At 43.2% G+C, this 23,132-nt stretch overlaps 1 protein-coding gene across 1 annotated transcript in view; it reads right to left on the bottom strand.

The window, feature by feature from the left end:
- MCOLN2 (mucolipin TRP cation channel 2) overlaps positions 1-23,132 on the bottom strand; it is an 83,083-nt gene that overhangs the window by 15,090 nt on the left and 44,861 nt on the right. The window contains exons 8-11 of the mRNA XM_082265825.1: positions 21,510-21,622; positions 15,380-15,529; positions 3,848-3,949; positions 3,620-3,742 (exon numbers count right to left, since the gene is read on the bottom strand). Coding sequence (XP_082121951.1) covers positions 3,620-3,742; positions 3,848-3,949; positions 15,380-15,529; positions 21,510-21,622 — 488 coding nt within the window. The remainder of the gene's footprint in view (positions 1-3,619; positions 3,743-3,847; positions 3,950-15,379; positions 15,530-21,509; positions 21,623-23,132) is intronic.

Raw genomic sequence — 23,132 nt, 5'->3', positions numbered from 1 at the left:
CTCAGCGGCTCACTGAGCGGCTGAGCCGGGTGCCGGTCCAAGCATGTTGATGGATCCCGACATAATCGTTGTGATCTTGCCCGAATGTGAGCCGGCTCTGTGACGTCGGCAGACAGTGGGCTTCAGCCGGCTATTTGCTGGAAACGGGTCACAGGAGTGCAGATCGTTTTGCACGATCGGGCAAGATCACGACGATTATGTTGGGATCCATCAACATGCTTGGACCGGCACCCGGCTCAGCCGCTCAGTGAGCCGCTGAGAGCCTGAGCATGTTGATGGATCCCGAGATAATCGTCGTGATCTTGCCCGAACGTGAGCCAGCTCTGTGACGTAAGCAGACAGTGGGCTTCAGCCGGCTATTTGCTGGAAACGGGTCACAGGAGTGCAAAACGATCTGCACTCCTGTGATCCACAGGAGCATATAGCCAAACAAGCTTTGGCTGTACTTCTCCTTTAAGTTAAAGAAACCTTTACACTTTATAACCACTTTAATCTTACCAAAGTGAAGGAAAATAACCTCTTAAAGTTGTCACAGATATAAGTGTCCCCACTACACCCCCAGAAGGGGTCCCACTCCAGTCAGATTCCAACACTACTCTACTCCAACCAAAACTATTTTAAGATAATTATGGTGTTAATCTAAAAGTATTATTGAAATTTAAATGATTTTATATTACTTCATTTGGCAGAGGGAAGCTTTTAACAACCGACTTCCTTGGCGGCTTGGACATCATGTGGTTAAATGACGAGAGTTGCAAAGGAAGTTGATCCTTGAAGGTGTGTCCCAGAAAACATTTTAGGAATAACAACCTTTCTTTATTACCACCAATCAATGTGGGACCATTGCATGTCACACTTTATTTAACCCATAGAAATCCATCTCTACCAGGAAAGGGCTTGTTGGTCGTCTTAGTCTAAGCCAAAAGTTCCCAGTCCGTCCCCGACTGAGGGCACAGCACTGTTGTCGTGTGCTATAGGTCTGTGTAATATAGCTTTCAGCAGAAAAGCGAGGGAAGTCGGATAGGGAACCTAGTCTATGATTTCATTTACTTAAGCCCTACTGACAACTTTTGCTCAACTATATTTTATGTGCCAATTTTCAGTTGAACATCATTGTGTATGATGTGATAACTTGTGTTTTGTTTTGCATGATGGTATTTCATTGATCTGTCTGCACTTCATTTCCCCTTAAGGAAACCAAAAGGACTTTTCTAATTCTTTTGCCTAAACTATGTTAGCAATAGGGAAAAAACATTTTTGCATATTATTACTGAACTGAAGGAGTGTGTTAATGTAGAAAAAAAAAGCACTGCCATGACTTCTGCTAAAAAGACATGGCACTGGAAATAAAAACCTCTTGTGGTACATGTTGAACTATTGTATAGGTGTATTTTATTGCTAAAAACTGTACAAATATAGTGCGAACAGGGTTGTATCTTCAACCATTACAAGTTGTCAGAAAATACCTAAAAGTTTTTCCCTGAACCCGACAAACCATAGAATTACTTTTTATATTACATTAGGGTGCATTGTGGCTCCAATGAGGATTTAAAGATCATTCTCCTTCCCCCCCAAAACATCCATGCGAGATGGCTCTTAGCGTAAATCTATAGACTGGGTGGGCTGAGGAAATGTATAGATCATTATAGGTCAGGAGATTGGATTATAGGAAGAGTTAGACACTCAAAGTGCATAAATTCTCTAATTAAGGACTAATGGACAGGAGATATAATGTATTGCACTATTTACTGGTGTACAGGGATTACACACCGGGGATTTGGGTGCATCACACATCTTCATTTCCTTCCTTTCATTACAAAACCATTTAATACTTCAGTGCCGTTATCTGCTGTGATAAGCATAGGAGGTAATGCACATGGAGAAGTGGTCACAGTGCAGCACTTGGCATCTGACATAGTGGGCAAAATGAGGTATAGTATTGTCTATAACAAAGATTCCTGTGGATGTAGACCTATCAATGTGTTTCGATGCAACAGAACCCCTTCTCCCCTCATATAATTCAATGGGAATTTAAAAGCAGCTTAATGGAGGATGATGGTGCTTAGAAATAAGGTCAAACATTGGTCAACCAAAGGTCAAATGCACGTGTAAAACACTAACGGTATGTACACACCACATGCAATGGGACTTCATTGGGCAGCTATTCCAGCAGTCCCACCACATAGACAAGGCAAAATGCCTTGCATCCTTTGTGCCCGATTCACGCCACTGCATCGCGGTGTTGTTCGGGCACAATGCTCTAGCACAGGGGTTCCCAAACTACGCCCCTGCAGCTGTTGCAGAACTACACATCCCATGAGGCATTGTAAAACTCTGACATTAACATACATGACTAGGCATGATGGGAAGTGTAGTTCCTGAACAACTGGAGGGTCGTAGTTTGGGAATCCCTGCTCTAGCACAAGAGTCTTCAAACTATGGCCCTCCAGGTGTTCAGGAACTACACTTCCCATCATGCCTAGTCATGTCTGTGAATGTCAGAGTTTTACAATGCCTCATGGGATGTGTAGTTCCGCAACAGCTGGAGGGCCGTAGTTTGAGGATCCCTGCTCTAGCAAAATGTCTGTGTGACATCTCAATAAAGTAAAAAAAAGAAACAAACAGTGCAATGTGCTAAGCTCAGCACATCACTGCGTTGCTCTCAGCCCACTGCACAGCACACCAGATGCTGTGTTGCAATGCAGCGATTGCTGTGAACGAACCCTAAAGCTTCTCAAACAGATCTTATAGGCAGGTTAAAAGCCTGAAAGCTCTCTACATTTACCCATTATCAAAAGTGCTACAGATGACCATTACCAGGAGATGATCACCCCCCCCAGTCCTACCAACATATCCATGGATGCTTGCCGACAGAGCTGGGCAATTTCTTGTCTTTTCTCTCACACCAAGCACACTAGAAAAGCCAGCATTTAAAGTGTTGATATGGATCTCCTTTCCACCTGCTCTATGACAAACATGAATGCATTGGTGATCCAAGTGTTTATGCCTAAATTTGGCGAAGTCACGGACCTACTGCAGCCCTTAAATAGCACCTAGCCAATGGGACAGCACTGAAATTCATTGAATGGTCAGCACTGGAGGAGAGCAAACACTGAGCTACATCTGTCAAAAACTCCTATCAGCAGATGGTAGTACAATTCCTCTTTAAGAGCTGTCCATAACCAAGAGGCCTGAAGCCTGAAGAGATTCCATGAATGTGTGTGTGTGTGTGGGGGGGGGGGGGGGGTAATAAATTTAGAGAGGGCCACTTTAGGTCTACTATGGGCTTTTAAGAAGTAAAAAGAAAAAAAAAAAAAGCATGATGGGGATTTTAGCACGTTCGTACTTTATGTTATGGCAACAATTGCAATTCGTCATCCCAGAGAAAGGGGTCTTAAAGTTGAACTTTGGGAAGTTAAAAACTACCCTTGCATTGGGTCTCCCCAAATAATTGCTAATTTTTACCATTAAAAAGCACTGTTGGTTGACTGCGGACTTCGCAACGGTGCAAAAAACAATATTATTTGGAATGCCATACACGACTGATCTTTCCATGCTACAATATCACATTAAATTGTACAGGAGAAACCACAAGAAAAAAAAAAAAGCTCCCCTATACCTTCTCATGGTATGGTCCTAGCACAATCCAGCCGCAGAAGGTGTAACCAAGGTAGATCATTCCTGCACAGCAGCAAAATCTTAAGACTTTGGGTAATGATGCCTGCATGGTCAATATGAGAACCTGAAGAGAAGACAAATTAAAGAAATAAGGAACGCAATAAGAGGTGATGACCTAATAAATTGTCAGCATAGCCTGTTAGTCAGTATCTAGACAAGACACACTCACATTATATTTTTGGAAGTAGCCCAAATACCGAATAACACCAACCCAAACCAACAAGGTGGACGATCCAAGGAGCAGGCTGCACACATCATAGGAGGTCAAGTTCTAGGAAGGAACAAGAGCTTGTGAGAGACACAAAGGAAATAGGTAAATCCCCATGTAGCCCAGATATCAAAACATTTCTGAAGTTTAGTATTGTTAGCCAACCCCCACCATTACAAGAAAACACTACACAAAAATGGCCACCTGTCTCGTGTCACGTGTCTCTATATATATTCACAGTGCTTTAAGTGGGCCGGTATGCACTGGTACTCAGTACCGCCACTTCCAAATATGGCTATTGAGCATACCGCCACCTCTCCGTGCGCCTTATTTCGTTTTGGACATCTGCTCCCTCAATTGCCCCCCCCAAGAATATTTCCCACTCCAGAGCCAGACCAGTCACCATCAGTGAGTCCCCCTGCTCCGGAGTCCCAGCCCAGGCTAGGGGGGTGCTCTGTGGGGACCCTGATGTGGGGTGGGGGGGGCGACAAACTTTATAGGCTATAATAGAGTATCGGCACCTCTTTTGGGCCATTTAAAGCACTGTATATTCATATTCATGTGTTGGAGGTCTTGCCACCAAAAATTATATTTATCAGCTCTACTGGTCATTAGAAAATTAACCAACAGCATCATAACCCACTGGAGCATTCTTTATTGCATGATAAAAAATTGAAATCCAGGTGAGAGTGACATGGCACTGGAGACGGAAACCCAATGATGCAGAAGAAAAAAAAAAACTTTCCCCACTGGGATATAGATATAAAGTATATATAGGGATATATATATAGGGATATAGATAGAGTATAGTGGGCAGGGTGGCCAAGACAGCATTCATGCCCTGTAGTACGATGCTAAACTCCAGGCAGATATAAAAAGACAGCAATTAATGCAGCTCTGTAATCTCCAATACATTATGAAATTTATTTTGTAAATGGAAGCTGTGTACCTACCTGAATCAACCCGTATCTGACTTCCCCAGGCGACCACACAGGTCGCGGCGCGCTGCTCGCACCGCGACCTCTGAGCGGCCGGCATGGACTTCATAACATTGAAGTCTATGCAGGTCGCTCCGGGTCGCCCCAAAGAAGCTCCGGACCCTTTTTCTAAGTCGGAGCGACTTGTGTCGCTCCTATTAGAACGGGTCCATAGCTTATGTATGGCAGGCGACCTACCGCGACCTGGCAGGCGACCAGGTCGCCCCAGTGTGAACGGGGGCTAAAATATAAAAAAAAAAAAAAAAAAAAAACTATTGCCTGTAATGCTACTGCACATATAACCTGAATATATAACCAACTTTAAATATTAGGGGAAAAAAATTGTTCTTCCTTTTAGCAGCTTAGTAAATGCCCCCTACGTATTCCTATGTGGTAGTACAGTGTTCATTTTGACGGTAAAAATCCTAAAATTACTCATTATTGTCTTCTCAGAAGTTATATACTAGTCTTTGATGAAGTCCTCTAAATTCCCATCACCTGCTGCCTCCCAACTTAAATTTCATATTAAGCTGACGGAGGCACCAAGTGCTGGAAGATGTACTCCAGTTACAATAAAAAAAAGTGCCCATGGGACCAGGCTGCCGGCTATAGTGCTCCCATTTTCATTCTTGAATTCATATTCAACTTCTGCTAATGCCTGATTGGATTCCCCATTTGCAATAGACATCAGTGATGAGAAAACCATCCTATTCTGAGTTACAGACAATCCCAAAGTGATATCAGCCAATTAAAGGGTATGTAAACTCCAAACAATGAACTTCTCTAATTTGGTTTCTTTTGGTCAGTTTAATACACCATTGAATGTGTTTTGTTATATCTGCTTGAGAAGTGCAAGAAAACAGCTGAACCTCCTGCGTTCTCAGTTATAGCCTTTCCAGCTATCTCTGAGGACTACAGAACCTCCCCCATATAGGCGATTGAGAACAGGAAAGGGGAGGCATTTGTAGTTCTGTCCTACAGTGACAAGTTGATTGTAGATAGAGTATAGTGAGCGAATCATGCTTTCCTAGGATGGGAAGTGTGTTACTGGCAGGATCAGAAGATGAAAATGGTGAAAAGTTAAAAATGAATGCAGCCACCATACCCAAGAACTGGTAAGCTACAGTATATTATATTTTTGGTCTTGGGGATTAGATACCCTTTAAGAATGCATTACACCTAAAACATTTAAAACGTACACAGAGTTAAACCCAATCTACTTCAGCCAACCAGGAGCTGCACCCACTTTCAGACTGGTTCAAAGACTTGTATGCATAACCCTTCTCTCACCACCAACACACCCTTTATTATATCCTCAGCTTTCCCTCCAGCTTTGAACTTTGTTCCTCCACCCCAGGCTTCCCCCAGTGCAGCTTGTCTAGTCTTTAAGCAATGTTCCATTGGGGTCTGCTAGAGGGGAGAGCCAAGGCTCAAATCAGTGGAAAATGAGTACAGTCAATCTAATTTTACTTCTGATTAGCTATTATAAGTGCAGTAATCCTCAGCTCTATCCTCTTAGTGCCGGTTCACACTGCTTGGGGGCGTCCTGTGAAGTTGGGTGCACCGCGACTTCGGCGCAACTTGCACGGACTTCATAAAATGAATGTCTATGCAAGTCGCCCCGAAGTAGTACAGGACCCTTTTTCTAAGTCGGAGCGACTTGTGTCGCTCCTATTAGAACCATTCCTGTACTACACAATGGTCCGCGACTTGCCAGGCTGACCAAGTCGCCTGGCAAGTCGTACTAGTGTGAACCGGCACTAAAAGTGATTGCAAAGTCTGTTTTTTTTTTGTTTTGTTAAATCACAAACATGTTATACTTCCCTCTTCTGTGCAGTTGGGTTTGCACAGAGCAGCCCAGATCCTCCTCTTCTCAGATCCCTTTTCGCTCCTCCTAGCCCCTCCCTCCTGTCGAGTGCCCCCATAGTAAGCAGCTTGCTATGGGGGCACCCGAGCCGAGCTGCAGCTCCGTATGTCCATTCAGACAGGGAGCTGCAGTCCTGCCTGCCCCCTCTATCTCCTGATTGGCTAGCTGACTTTGATCAACAGCCGCCAATCAGAAAGGAGAGCCCCAGACGGCCGAGGGACTCATGGTCTTTGCGGGACAGAGATGGGGGCTGAGGTAAGTATTAGGGGGTGCTGGAGGAGGCTGCTACACACAGAAGGCTCATGTTAGTGCATGGAATGGACTAAGAATAAAAACCTTCTGTCTTCACAACTCCTTTAACCACTTAAGCCCCGGAAGATTTTACCCCCTTCCTGACCAGGGGGTATTTTGCGATTCGGCACTGCGTGATTTTAACGGACAATTGCACGGTCGTGCGACGCTGTACCTAAACGAATTTGACGTCCTTTTTTTCCCACAAACAGAGCTTTCTTTTGGTGGTATTTGATCACCTGTGCGATTTTTTGATCACGCGCTATAAACAAAAAAAGAGCGTCAATTTTTCAAAAATAACAATATTTTTCACATTTTTTTTATATGAAATTCCCCCAAAAAAAAAAGTAAAAATCAAAATTTTTTAAAATTTTCGGCCAATTTGTTTTATGCTACATATATGTTTGGTTAAAAAAAAAAAAAAAAAAAAAAAAAAAAAAAAAAATCGCAAAAAGCGTATTTTGATTGGTTTGCGCAAAAGTTATCGCGTTTACTAACAAAGGGAAAGATTGTCATTTTTGTTGTTTTTTTTTTTTAACGCGTAATGGCGGCGATCTGCGATTTTTTTTGCGGTACTGCGACATTGGGGCGGACAGATCGGACCCTTGACTGACATTTGTGACACTTTTGGGGTTACCAGTGACATTTCTACAGTAATCAGTGCTATACATATGCACTGTTACTGTAAAAATACACTGGTTGTGAAGGGGTTAACTTTATTTGGGAGGGAGGGGCTGTGTGTATCCCTAGGGGCGTGCTTTCTACTGTGATTGGCTGTGGCTTGAGCTGTAAGGACACTGATCAACGGATCTACATACTAGATCCGTTTGATCAGTGTCTTTACAGCGAGGAGAATGACAGGTGGCTTGTTTACACAAGCTGCCTGACATTCTCCCTCTCCCCCGCCGATCGCCGAGTGACCGGCGGACATCGGGTCCGCTGGTCACACGCGCGGGGGGGGTCCGTGACCACGCGGGGGCGCGCGCTCGCTCCCTAGACCCTCACAAGCTAGTGACGTAGCCCTACGTCACTTTGCCTGTGAGGGGCTGACTGCCGACGTAGATCGGCGTTAGGCAGTCGGCAAGTGGTTAAGGGATTAATAACATTTCCAATATATATATTTATATAAATACAATATATAATATTTATATAAATACAATATGAATTTATATAAATACAGTAAAACCTTGGATTGCGAGCATAATTCGTTCCAGAAACATGCTTGTAATCCAAAGCTCTCTTATATCAAAGCAAATTTCCCCATAAGAAATAATGGAAACTCAGAGGATTTGTTCCACAACCATTTATTTATAAATCCTTTAGTTTATAGTCCATATAAAAAGATTATAGCAATGCAATAGGCTCTGTAAACCATAAAATGTCCATTCACAAATGTTGCATCCACAAGGGGATTAGAAGCAAAATCCAGCAGGAGCTACAGAGCATAAAAGAGAAGAGAGGCGCCTCTAAGTGTAGCAATATGTTTACATTTAGTGAAGGTTCAACATTTACTAACTCACATGGTTGATGATTAAAAGAGGCACATCTTAGTATGCAGGTATCCGGGGTACAGCTGTCCACATAGACCATCCTCTGCTCTGGCGGCTCTCACCACTGTCAGTCTGCAATCATGACCAGTAAGACTACCCTGCAGTAGAGCGATCTGAAAGGGAGGCTTGAAGCAGAGCGTAGCGTGGAAGGGATGACACTGATGGTGGTGCGGAGGACGGTCTATGTGGACAGCTTTACCCCAGATGTCTGCATACTTTTTGATGTGCCCGTTTTAATCATCAACCATGTTAGTTATTAAATGTAACCATATTGCTACACTTAGAGGCGCCTCTCTTCTCTTTTATACTTAGTTGGGACATGACGCTACTTGTATATCAAGACATCGCTTGATTATCAAGTCATAATTTATTACATTTTGTTGCTTTGCAGCCTGCAGTTAAGACAGACAGTTTTTGTTTTATCCAGTTTTATTCCAAGTGAAAGATGAACACCAACAGGTCAGAACTTTGTTGGACCACATTTTGCTTTAAATTCCAGCCTTTAGTCTGTCGGGATACGTCCTTTGCACATCAAGACTTTTCAATACGTTCCCACTCTTCTTTGCAAAACTGCTCAAGTTTATTTGGATTTGATGCTGACCGTATGTGGATCGCAGTCTTCAAGTCATTCCACAGATTTTCATTGGGGTTTATGTCCAGGCTAACTAGGCCATGCAAGGACATTCACCTTTTCTTCCTCCAACCACTGTGTGCTTTCGGTCATTGTCATGTTGCAAGGTAAACCTTCTTCACATTGACAATTTTCTGGCAGAGGACAGCAGATTTTCCTCAAGAATTTTATGGTATTTTGCCCCATCCATTTTTCTTCTATCCTGGCAAGTGCTCCAGTACTGTAAGATTAGTGCGATTAGGATGATGTTGAGGCCAAATAATTTATTTTAGTCTCATCTGACCAGAACACCTTTTTCCATGTGAATCAGAATCTTTAAAGGTATATTTTTGGCAAAGTTTAGTCGTGACTGCATGTGGCCTTTCTTAAAGCGGAGTTTCGGGCACAAGAACATACCCCCGGGACAGTCAGGGCTAGTACATTCCACAATGGCTAGCCTCTGATCTGTCCCGGTTCGCACTTACCTGCAAGAAGAAATACTCACTTATAAAATTTCTTCTACAGCGTTGCCATCTCTGTTGTGGGCAGCTGAAGCCAGCGCGATGCTCTTCTGCGTCCTCTTCCGTGTCTTCTTCTCCCAGAATGCGCCTGCACCGGCCCCTCTCGTCACTTCCGGCGCGGCGCCGAATTCCTACACAGCTTCTGGGCATGCCCAGAAGCTGTTTAGCAGGGAATGCGGCGTTGCACCGGAAGTGACGAGCGGAGCTGGTGCCATCGCATTGATTCCTGGGAGCGATGACATTCAGCTCCCAGGAATCATTGCAAACCGGCAGTGACGGCGCAGGCCGCGGCCACAGAGGGAGGAAGTGGAAAATAGGTGAGTATTTCTTTCTACAATTACAAAGTAAGTAAAAAAAAAAATAATCCTAACTATCCAATTCCTTTTCAGGTGAAGAAGAGCAGCGGATGGCCACAAAATCGATTAGGCCGATTTTGTGCCCGGAACTCCGCTTTAAGGAAAGGCTTTTTTTACTTGTAACCATCCCATACAAGCCACATTAGTGAAGAATTTGTGATATTGTTCATATGCACACAATGACCACTCTTTATCATAAATTCCTGCAACTGCTTCAGAGTTGTTGTAGGCCTCTTGGTAGCCCCTCTGACCAGTTTCCTCCTGGCTCTTTCATCCAGTTTGGAGTGATGCCTTGATCCAGGGAGGGTCGGTGTTTTACCAAATACCTTCCACTTCTTAATAATAGACTTTACTGTGCTTCTAGGCATTGATGAAGCCTTTGACATTTTTTTGCATTCATCTCCTGACTTGTGCCTGTCCACAACTTTATCCCGGAGATCCCGGTGACAGTGCATTGCCACCCATAGTTGATTGTTAGCTTCAGTTGCACTGCCAGGGACTGAAATGCACCAAGAAAGCTCAAATTTACCCCATCTAACAACAGTTGAAAGTCAAATGGCTTTGTGTGCCATTGAGAAGGTGATTAGCTACACCTATGTAGCACCCTCCTAGGTAGGTGCTAGATAGAGAGTATAGTTTTGGCTGTATGCCTATCAGAGGAGCAGAAGGCAAATTCTATATTGCTCTTTGCTTAACAGTGAACAGGATCTGCGAGTGAGGTCTGCTCATGGTGCTCAGTATGTGATTCATGTGGTCTAGGGGAGTGTTTCACACTGGTCTAATAGGGAGGCATATTGGACAGTGGAGGAAACCAGGCCAATGGGCGCACAGGCTTTGATACAGCCTCAGTGTGGCACAGACTGGTTGTCTCGGTGCATTTTGGGGTGTGGTATAAAATCCAGGAGCACATGTACTCGGGGTCTTTGGTTGGTGAGCAGAGTCCCGGAGGGAGGGTGACGGCTGTCTCCTCCATGGTCTTGTTTTTTCAGCCTAATGATGGCTTGCTTCACTGATAGTGACAGCTCTTTGCATCTCATATTGAGAGTTGACAGCAACAGATTCCAAATGCAAATAGCACACCTGAAATGAACTCTGGACCTTTTTATCTGCTCCTTGTAAATGGGATAATGAGGTAATAACACACACCTGGCCATGGAACAGCTGAGCAGCCAATTGTCCCTTTACTTTTGGTCCCTTAAAAAGTGGGAGGCACATATACAAACTGTTGCAATTCCTACTCCTTCCACCTGATTTGGATGTAAATACCCTCAAATTAAGGCCCCGTTCACATAGGGGCGATCCGACTTGGGGGGGCAACCTCCGAGGTTGCGGTGCGAGCAGCGCGCCGCGACCTCGGAGCGGCCGCCACGGACTTCATAACATTGAAGTCTATGGCGGTCGCCTCAAAGAAGCTCCGGACCCTTTTTCTAAGTCGGAGCGACTTGTGTCTCTCCTATTAGAACGGGTCCGCAGCTTCCCTGTGGAAGGCGACCTACGGCGACCTGTGAGGCGACCAGGTCGCCTTAGTGTGAACCGGGACTAAAGCTGAAAGTCTGCAGTTAAAGTACATCTTGTTCGTTTCATTTCAAATCCATATATGTTTATTTTTTTTAACAATACCTTTTGTTAAAAAAAATAAAGACATTTATTTGAGGACAGTTAAGGTTAAACAGTTTAATAGGTAAAGAATTTGTTAAATCTATATAATTTACCAAATCTGCACTTAAATGGCATTTACCAGCAACCCACCTTCAGCCATCTTCAATTCTAAATAGATTGGGGAAGCTCTTAGAAGCTTCTACATGTATATATTAGTTTGTCCCCGTTAGAGAAATTTCTACTCACTTCCTGTCTCAATGAAAAAAGGAGCCAAGGGGACAGGAAGTGATGGATGATCTCTCCATTTTTCACAGCAACAGTACCAAAAGTCACGTCTTGTTCTGTTCCTATTGCTTACCTCTTCATAATATTCTTTACACAAAATGAAAATGTACATGTTTATTTTTCAATTTGTGTATAAGTTATCTTGGAGCACTTATGTGTGTAATATAGGACTCACGAAAATGCTGTATACAATGTGCCCTGTATAAGGTATTCATTTTCCTAAATGTCATACATGTATGTTACAATCTTGGCAGTGTTTTGCCTCAAAACTCTTTTGCATTAGAATTTGGTCAATAAAATCTTTATTGGAAAAAATAAATAAATAAATAAAAAAACAGTACCAAAAGCATTTTCTTGTGATTGAGGGGTAAAAGTTTAAGGAAACTTTAGTCAGCAGATTATTGTGGTCTTTCTTCATATCCCAATGACCCCTCTTTCTCTGATATGCGGTATCCTCTTTCTGTAATATCTTTCACTGGTGTCACAGATACAAGAAGTGAAGGAAAATATAAAGCCAATGGAGGCATAAAAGATCAAGCAGACCCAGGGAAAAAAATATATATATAAAAATCCACTAAAAGTCCAACAGTTCTTCAGCCAAAAGTACAGGTACAATGATGTGTGTTCCAAATAGAGTCCCGGTATAAGTGAAATATAGAAGGGATCACCTCAATCTCCATCACCAAGTGCCAGGGATAATGCAAATGACAACTCACCAGAACACCATGCTTACTCACTCTCGTGAACAAGCCGGAATCGCATTAACATATATATGATCCGGTAGAGGATCCACTTCCTGGTTCTCCACTCAAACACCAATACTCCAGTACATGTGGGAGAACAAATAACAGCCTCCACTAGTGCAATATTGTACAGACTTGTTTATTCATATAAAAGCATAAAATAATTGCACTCACTTGACACATATGGAGACCAGGCACATCACAGAAGACATCAGTGAGGAGAGCAGCCGTTGTATCCGGGTCTTGACTCCCCACCAAGGCAGGGAATGCTGGGAGTCTCCGTCACCGAGAATGCAGTTGCTGGGTATGCTGTCTGGCCACGGTCCGACGCGTTTCGTCACTTCCGACTTCAACTGTGGGCTTGACACAGACGCCGTGGCGGACCCATTTGTACATCAGTACACTCCGCCTCGCAACATAGCTACCAATCGTTAGCCAATCATTCCAGTGCAACTAGTCCGGAAGGGCAACATCACTCGTTAGGGTGGAAGTAAACTGCAACCTATGACCCCATAATAGCCAAATGGCAGGACGTGACCCCCATTGGTAAATATAGGAAGGCAGATATAACCGCACATCCAAAAATAGGGGATATAGGTAAAAGAAAAAAACAAATCAATATCTAAATGGAAGAAACATTGATAAGCAATGTTGCTGGGCACCGGACCAACTCCGCAAGAATCCGAACAACACAATGATATATCAATAATCACAGTATAACATCACAAAATGTGTCGGCCCTTTTCCGACAGTGTCATTAGCGGGACCCAAGGGGTCTCCATTTTTGGGGAGTGGAGCGGGTGACCCCATCTTGGCGAGGGGCAAACTGGGTCAGGGAACTTTCCAAGTGCGAAACCAAGTGGATTTTCCTGACCCAGTCCCTTGTTCCAATGGGGCTTAACATAGAGCTTGACATTAACTGCTTCATAAGTGATTCGTAACTTATTCTGTCCCTTTTCTGGTCCATATATGTGTGTGGGTGCAGTTATGTGCACTCATAAGCATACGGTGTAGTATGGTTACTACCTGCATTTGATTTTGGTGTTGAGTTTTAGTTTTAGTTTCTGTTTTAATTGATCTATTATAGTGTAGATTTTAACATTTCATAGGTTATTATGGAGCCCCATCTAATATGGGGAGGGCCAGTTTTTTTATTTTAGCTGTTCCCCATTTCCCCTGAGTGCTTTATTTATTTATTTTATATTGTCATATTTTATATCATATATGCTCTTTATGATTCATTTCATTTATTCTACTTCACTTATGCTCTATAAGGGCGATTTTGTGAGGTTATACTGTGATTATTGATATATCATTGTGTTGCTCGGATTCTTGCGGAGTTGGTCCGGTGCCCAGAAACATTATTCTATACATTGCTTATTAATGTTTCTTCCATTTAGATATTGATTAGTTTTTTTTTTACCTATATCCCCCATTTTTAAATGTGTGGTTATATCTGCCTTCCTATATTTACTAATGGGGGGTCACGTCCTGCCATTGGCTGTTATGGGGTCATAGGTTGCAGTTTACTTCCGCCCGCACAAGTGATGTTGCCCTTCCAGACTAGTTGCGCTGGAATGATTGGCTAACAATTGGTAGCTATGTTGCGGGGTGGAGTGTACTGATGTACAAATGGGTCCGCCACTCCGTCTGTGTCACGCCCCCAGTTGAAGTTGGAAGTGACGAAACGCGTCGGGCAATGGGCAGACGGCGTACCCAGCAACTGCATTCTCGGTGACGGAGACTCCCAGCGTTCCCTGCCTTGGTGTGGAGTCAAGACCCGGATACAATGGCTTCTCTACTCACTGATGTCTTCTGTGATGCGCCTGTTTTCCATATGTGTCAAGTGAGTGCAATTATTTTATGCTTTTATATACGAATAAACAAGTCTGTACAATATTGCACTAGTGTAGGCTGTTATTTGTTCTCCCACATGTGCTGGAGTATCGGTGTTTGATGAGTGGAGAACCAGGAAGTGGATCCTCTACCGGACCATATATATGTTAATGCGATTCCTGCTTGTTCACGAGAGTGAGTAAAGCATGGTGTTCTGGTGAGTTGCCATATTTGCATTATCCCTGGCACTTGGTGATGGAGATTGAGGGGATCCCTTCTATATTTCACTTATACCGGGACTCTATTTGGAACACACATCATTGTACCTGTACTTTTGGCTGAAGAACTGTTGGACTTTTAGTGGATTTTTATTTTCTTTCCCTGGGTCTGCTTGATCTTTTATGCCTTATTTATGATATTATTGTCATTTTTGTGCTACTATTATTTGTACGTGGTCAGTTCTACTTCCATGATCAAATATTTTTGTTGTATTTTGTTTTTAAGTAGCTGCATTTAGTATTGCTCATTAACTTGAGCCGATATCTCCTTAAGCGCATAGGCCTCTATATATGGTGTATTATACACTGTGAGATTTTGCATAAAGCCAATGAGGTCACCAACAGCAATAAAAAACACATTAAAAAAAAAAGTTCCAACCCCTTCACAGTCTGTAGAAAAGTTCTAAAGCATTTTGGCTGGAGTTAGGCAGGTGGACCCCTGAGGGTACTAGAGGTGCCCAATGAAAACCTCACATGTCTGAATGTTTGGAGTGAAGAGGGGAGTGGGGGGGATATGTGCAAGTTTTACAGTTACACTTGATGTTAGACAAATCTCAGTGGAGAGACAAACTAGACCTACCTTGGCTTTGATCTCCATCTTCATTACCGATCCAATGATTGTCATTAAATCGCTGATGATGACCATGAGGTACCAGCCATTGATAAATTCCAGCCGGTCTGCTGAACATACGTGTCTGTTAAATTTGTGAAGGAAAAAACGCACAAATCTCTGCAACAAAAAGCAAAGTGCAAGTTAAAAAATTAGGATTTGCTGCCCTCTAGTGTAGAAAGTTGTATCTGCCATTCTGACAATTTGGCAAGTTAAAAAAAGCGTCATTAAAAAGGCAAATCATTTTTTTCCCCCCATAGCCAAAACAGGAAGGGAGAGGAAATCTGTCTAAAGTTAGGGAGTCTCAGCATATCACCACGGTCACTAGTGTCCCCATTTGAGGGTTTATCCTCTATTCTGGTTCTGATGACAGAAATTTGGGATTTTCTTTCACTTTCAGTGTTAAGAGGTAAACAGGACAAAAAGAGGGTGAATCTCCCTAACAAGGACACACTGCAAGAAAACCTGACAGGTGTTCTAATCCCTCTACATTCTATCAAAAAAAAAAAAATAACCCACACAAAACAAGCATTTTGCCTTCAGTGACACTTTAAAATGGGGCCAATGGTCTGAAAGAAATTGCACTACAATTATATAACACATCACTTATTGCACCAAGAGCGCTTTGCTGTCATCAAATAAAAGAAGCTTAAAGTAGAACTATAGGCAAATTTTTTTTCCCCATTTTTCGTATAATAAGGGAGGGTTATAACCATAGGCGTGCGCAGCCTATTGCATTAGGGTGTGCACCCCAAAGCTCAAACACACATGCGTGTAATATATATATATATATATATATATATATATATATATATATATATATATATATATATATATATATATATAGCAGTGATGGCGAACCTTGGCATGAGACGGTCAGAGACTGCAGACATGATAAAGGAGATGGTCAGAGACTGCAGACATGATATAAGAGATGGTCAGAGACTGCAGACGTGATACAGGAGATGGTCAGAGACTGCAGACATGATACAGGAGATGGTCAGAGACTGCAGACATGATAAAGGAGATGGTCAGATACTGCAGGCATGATACAGGAGATGGTCAGAGACTGCAGGCGTGATACAGGAGATGGTCAGAGACTGCAGGCGTGATACAGGAGATGGTCAGAGACTACGGACATGATACAGAAGATGCTCAGAGACTGAGGACATGATAGAAGATGGAAGAGCATTAGGGGGGCTGGAGAGCACAGGGGAAGCAGAGAGCACTGGAGGAGGTGAAGGGCACAGTGGGCGAGGAGGACAGGAGAGAATTAAGAGGGGGTTTGCAAAGCATTGTAGGGGGGTTGGAAGGTGCAGGGGGTGGAGAGCACTGGGGGGGCGAGCAGGAAAAACCAGGGGGGTGGAGAGCACTGGGGGGGGACAGGGAGCATAGGGGGAGGGAGATAAAAAGCACTGTGGGGAGCTGAAGAGCATGGGGGGGCTAAAGAACAGGGGGTCTAGTGCACTGGGGGGGGGGGGGTTAAGAGAGCACTGGGGGGCCAGCAAAGGAAGTTGTATAGGAGGGGGATGGGGCAGCTGCATATAGAGGAATTGATCTTTCACCATTCTTCCTGCAGGAAGGAGAGGAGGACAATCAGTTATTCAGCAGCTGCAAGAAGGATAGGGAAGGATGAATTCCTCTATATGCAGCTTCCCCATCCTCCTCCTATCCAACACAGAGCACACACACTTGGGCAATGGGCACTCACCTTCTTCCCGCCGAGGCTCCGCCCCCTTCTTCCAGTCAAGGCTCCGCCCCCTCCTTCCCGTCGAGGCTCCGCCCCCCGCTTGCAGCACGGATTGAAGGAGCTGCCACTGCAGCTGCCTTCACACTGCCATACAGGATCTCTCAGAGGACGCTGGCTGATACCCCCCAGTGCGCCCCCCTATTGGTACCCCACTGTGTGTGTGTGACACAGTCACTGTCATGTAGCTGCTTGCAGGGAGAAAGACCAGCTGTCAAAACTTAGCGGTGATGTCGGGGGTGGGCGGGATCAAGCAGCTGTCAAACACCAGCCAATGATTGGGCTGCTTAAGAAAGGGGCGGAGCCACATAAATGAAGCAGCCGCCCAGACCCCATCCCATTGGCTGGTGTTTGATAGCTGTTCGGTCCCGCCCATCCCCGACATCACCACTGAGTTGACAGCTTGTCTTTCTCCTTGCAAGCAGTAACATTACCTGACAGTGTCACACAACACATGACAAGCCTCACTGTCTGCTGGAGCCAACAGCACAGCCGCTTCTCCACCGAGTATCTCACTACCCTCAGTGCCAAAGATGGAGATCTCGGGAGGCAGCCGGCCCTACACTAACAGACACAGGGTGATTAGGGTGTGCCCAGGCACACCCAGCACACCCCGTGCGCACGCCTATGGTTATAACCCCTACCAGATTACCCCCCCTTTGTGTCCCATTGCAGAGATTTCCCCTCATTTCCTATCACTTATCCAAACAGTAGGTAAGAGGAAATCCCTGCAAATTAGGGGGGGGGGGGGGGGAGTTCCTTGGGGACCCCCAGGTCACCAGAACTAGCATCCCCATTGGAAGATTTCCCCTCTATTACTTTTCTGGGGAAAACCCCAAATTTGGGATTTTCTTTTACTTTCAATAATGGTAAACAGGACAAATAGAGAGGGAGAATCTCTCTAACAGGGGCACAGGACTAGGGCAACCCTAAACATACAGCCAGAGCTACAATGGAATGGTTTAGATCAAAACATAATAATGTGTTACAATGTTCCTAGTTAAAAGTCCAGACCTAAATCCAATTGAGAATCTGTGGCAAGACTTGAAAATTGCTGTTCACAGACACTCTCCATTCAATCTGACAGAGCTTGAGCTATTTTGCAAAGAATGGGCAAAAATGTCCCTCTCTAGATGTGGAAAGCTGGTAGAGACATCCCCAAAAAGACTTGCAGCTGCAATTGCAGCGAAAGGTGGATCTACAAAGTATTGACTTGGGGGGGATGAATACAAATGCATGCCACATTTTTAACATATGGATGAGATATATACTATGAGGTATATATCCTCGTGCCTCTGGAAGGTATGGGATATAATAAATAAATAGAATTTAAATGTTAATTTTAGTGTAAAAGTGATAAAAGTTGAAGAGCAGCTGCTATAGTTTTAAAAGGACAGAGAGTGTACCCCCTAAGGGGTTAATATAGCGCTTGCTGATTTCTTGTTCACACACCTGTATGGTGAGAGATTCTGTGAGGGAATATTCCTTAAAGGTGATGGCAGGTGTAATAAAGTGCAAATGCTAAATAAATAAAACTCCAATATATGTGCAAACAAGAAGGGTTAATAGATTAATTAAGTGTACCACAAAAGGCAGTGTGATATCAGAATATATGTGCATAAAAATTAAATAGAGGTAAATGTCAGATTTAAATTAAATTAAGTATGTGTGCAAACCGAGATATTACCAAGTAAAAGTGCAACACTAAAAAAACTGAAATGATAACAAATGAGTATGTGCAACACTATAGGTAGGATTAACAAAAAAGTCCGTGCAGTGAAAGTCCAAAGTAAGATGTTCTTGTGCAAAAATTTTCTTATTCTTAGTCATATGAATAAGACTAGAGGGAGATTCCACTCCAGTCCAGCTGGCTGATCACACACAGGCAAATACAAATCTTACATACAATCTGGTGCATGCTAAGGGTTGGGGAGCAGTCTAGCAATTAGAACACACTACTAAGATTCCACCAGCTATCCTATGAGCTAGAACCTCAGTGTTAAATCACTCTTCCCACTGTCCACAGACCAGGTATTCGCTAAGAAAATAAAAGGGATAAAAACAGAAATAAACACGACCAGAAGTTTATTCAGTGACAGGAGTGTGACGGACCCACCCAGAACAGGGGCTTTTGGAGGGGACTGCAGACTAGCCTCTTGCCTACTGACTATGGGCCCTGGTGTTTAAGGTGGCCCTTTTCATTGGGAGGTGTGTGCCTAGGGGACCTTTAGAGTAGTTTTACTTCAGATTCAACTCCAGACTCAGAACTGGAGGACCCAGATACAGATTAAGGGCCTCTGTGTTTTGTTCAGGTATAGACAGCCCAAACCAGCATTGACCACTTCAACCCCCCTCCTAGACTCAGAGACTCAAATCAGAAGATTAAAATTGGCTTTAAAAAAAAAAAAAAAAAAACGTAATGCTGGGTCCCCTACTGTTATGTGTAATCTGTTTATTAAGGCATTGTGTGTTCATTGGGTAAGTGTCTTTCTCCCATTGTCTAATTTCCCCATTATGTGCCTCCTAGGTGTGAATTCCCATTGTTAATTGAGTCACCTATTGTTTCTGTCTGTTGTCTAATCCTCCTGGAGGTTCCTACATGATGTGAATAGTCTTGTGTCAACTTTATCTCATTAACTAACCATTGTGGGATGTTTACCCTAGTGTGTAATATTGTTTTTTATTGTTCATGTGGTGACTGCCACTGTTTTTCAAGTGTATAAAAACCAGTATTTCTGTTCAGTAAAGTGATTTGTTTGGTTTTTACCTCAACATCTTGTCGGTGTGCGATGCTTGGGGTAAAGAGCTGGTATTAGCTTTCAGCCTCTTGGAGGGGTTTAAAGGACAGGAGGCACAGTTTGGTGGAGGCACCCAGGCGGGGTGCCAGGTGGTCCGTCAAAAGGAGCATGCCAGAGCATCTGCAATCCACCAGCCAGACTGGCTTCGTATGAATCACGGTGTCCACATACAATGCTCCTCAATTTATTGGAATATGGACATGGGCTGGACTAGCCCTTGGCCAATCAACCCTGGGGGATGGTCTTATCCCAGCCCACAGGATGTTCTATGTTCTGAAGTGACCAGGATCGAAAGGGCCCTGGACAGTTCTGATGACTGGGTCAAGGATAGGATTTCCGACACCAGCGCGTCAGTCTGATCGCGACAATACCAATCACTGCTTTGCTGTAGTGATAAGGAGCCATATAATGTTTTGGGGATTTCTCTTTGATTCTACCTAACTTACCAAATATAGTTTTACACGTATGTGTAGCCCAAAATGTGTGTGATCAAAAGGAATTATTTTCATCTCTCTGCAAGTAATATTTTAGCTTTTATGAGCGATAAAATAGATTCCTATGGGCATAAGTCAATGCTTCGCAGACATTTCAGGGTCTTCTCAGGGTCCCCTGCTGGTCTTGTAGACGAAAGGACTAGGACTTTTCTTTTCAGGCTTTAGGAAGGGGACACATCTAGGTTTACTTGGATGGGATAATTTTATTGCCATTTAAGTGTCAAGTCTAGTCTAGAGGCTTGCTCTATGCTTTTCAAATACTAATTGAAGAGCACATGTCTATGACAGATTGCTGATGACAGATTGCGGATTAAGGGAATACTGTAGCTTTAAAAGCACAACAATTAAAACTATATCTACAATTGCACCACATCACAGCTATTGGCAAATCTATGCTACTTTTACATTTGTTATATGCACCAATCAGCAACTTTTGCTCTCCTTGGACTGTAAAGGAAGCCTGTACTGAATAAAATACATAGGTTACCATCACCAACTTTCTTCTGAAAACGCTAGTTGCCTATGTCTGCAATCAGTACTTTTTAAATCACAGGCCATGAAAACATGTGCAGCAATTTAGAATACTTAAAAAGTGCAGCCAGAATACTTCTACTCACTGACTGAGAAAAATTTGGTCCTCAAACCACTGGATCAGCCTGGCCGTTAGGATTTTTGGAAAGAGCCTTTAAAATCAGGGCGGGTATTTTTATAACTCCGGCTATGCTCAGAAAACAAGATCTGAGAGGAAAAATGCTATGGGGTTGATTTACTAAAACTGAGCAGTGCAAAATCTGGTGCCACTCTGTATAGAAACGTGGCACTGGTGTATCAGTAGGGTTAATGGGTGACCATTGTGCCTCTACATGGTCCCTCATTCAATTTATTTTTAATCTGTATAAAAACCAATCTGCTTCCTTTTTTGGGGTTTTTTTTTTTGCCAGAGTTTAATTGAACAAGCTGAAGTTAGATGCAGATTGGCTATCATGCACAGCTGCACCATATTTTGCACTCTCCAGTTTTAGTAAATCAACCCCTATGACTCATAATTTATTAGTACTTACTCTTTGTAGTTTTATAGCCAGGACAATGGAACGCGTACACAGAATAAGAGACGTCAAGCAGGTCAGGATAACAAAGCCATCGAACACCAGGATGTAGTGAGTGTTCTTCTGAGCTGCAAGAGAATCAAAATGAAGATCTGGGTTTCACAATAGGTTGCTATACGCCATTTTGACACACAAAAGAGGAGAGAAGATTCCACAGTAAAAACATTTGTCAATGGCTGGCTGTATTTCCCCTTTAGATAAGTCTTAATAGTTTTAGCGTTTTTTAGCTTAACTCCTTGAGCATGATAAAATAAGCATTCCCAAGTAAACTTTGTCAACATGCAGTTTACAACTATTAGTGCGGCTTACTCCTGCTCTCTCAGTTGTGCTACCCTGAACTTCCAATCTTTGCAAAAAAAAAAAATGTAACAGTGGACAGTGCAATCTCCCATCAGTCTGCTAGCTTGGAGAAGGGAGGAGGAGAGGAGGAGCCTTGCCATGCTAGGATACAGGGCAGTGTGGTTCTATTATGCACACATGATCGGGAGACAGCTCTAGTTACTGTATGCAGGGGTGGCTATATAGGACACTGCAAGAGAAAGGAGCCACCCTGAAATGGGAAACCTGGGGAAGTGGTCACGCCACCAGCTTAAAATGAAACATAGGCAAGTATTAAAAGATAAAGAAGCTGTGTGTTAGAGATTAAGAATTTAATATTTTAAATGATAAAAGTCTCTGAAGTACATATGAATGTTATAATGTAATATATGTTAGTTTTGAAGGTTACTTCAATACGTCTTTGTCAAGGACAGAGAAGCCATTTTGCTATGTATGTATTTCTATTCTGAGTTTCTATGTTCGTATGATGGGTGAAGTTGTGTGCCTTACTATAGATGAAAACCATATATGCAAGTGGGTGTTACTTTTAGATTTAGAATTACTACCTTCTTGGGACACACTTTTTGCTGACATCTTTACATATAGTATAAAAGACAACTATATCTACAGATCAAGCAGAGATGAGAAAAGAACAGCCTACACTCTGAAGACACGTAACATCTCTCTCTCCTTTTGAAGCGTGAAGCCTTAGCTTTGGTCTGTTTCTGTATGTTTTGCTTTACTTTAAGAAAATAAACAACTTTCCTGAAGTATCGTGACATCTGAGAAGTCTATTTTGAACACTGTGTACTCTGTAAGGCCTCTTTCACACGGCCGCTCCATATGTCTGTATATCACTCCATCCGTTTGCGGGTGATATACGGACATAATGCATGTCAATGGGATTGCGGATGTCAGCGGATGTCAGCAGATGACCATCCGCTGACATCCGATTTGCGTCCTTTGAGTTCTGTTCCGTTTTTTGGAACGGAACAGAACCCTATTTTTCTTCCGTTTAAAAAACTGAACGAATGCAAAATCGGATGTCAGCGGTGTCATCCACTGACATCCGCAATCCCCATAGACATACATTATGTCCGTATATCATCCGCAAACGGATGGGATGATATGCGGACACACGGAGCGGATGACACAAGTGTCATCCGTGTCCGTGAAAAAAAAAAAAAACGAACAGAGCGGCCGTGTGAAAGAGGCTTAAAGGTATCTATTTAGCTGCTGAACGTGTTTAAATTACCCAGG

This window comes from Pelophylax lessonae (assembly GCF_965119305.1).
Source record: "Pelophylax lessonae genome assembly, chromosome: 8".
Taxonomy (NCBI): domain Eukaryota; kingdom Metazoa; phylum Chordata; class Amphibia; order Anura; family Ranidae; genus Pelophylax; species Pelophylax lessonae.
The sequence above is the reverse complement of the archived record's forward strand: the minus strand, read 5'-3'. Positions and strand labels throughout refer to the sequence as shown.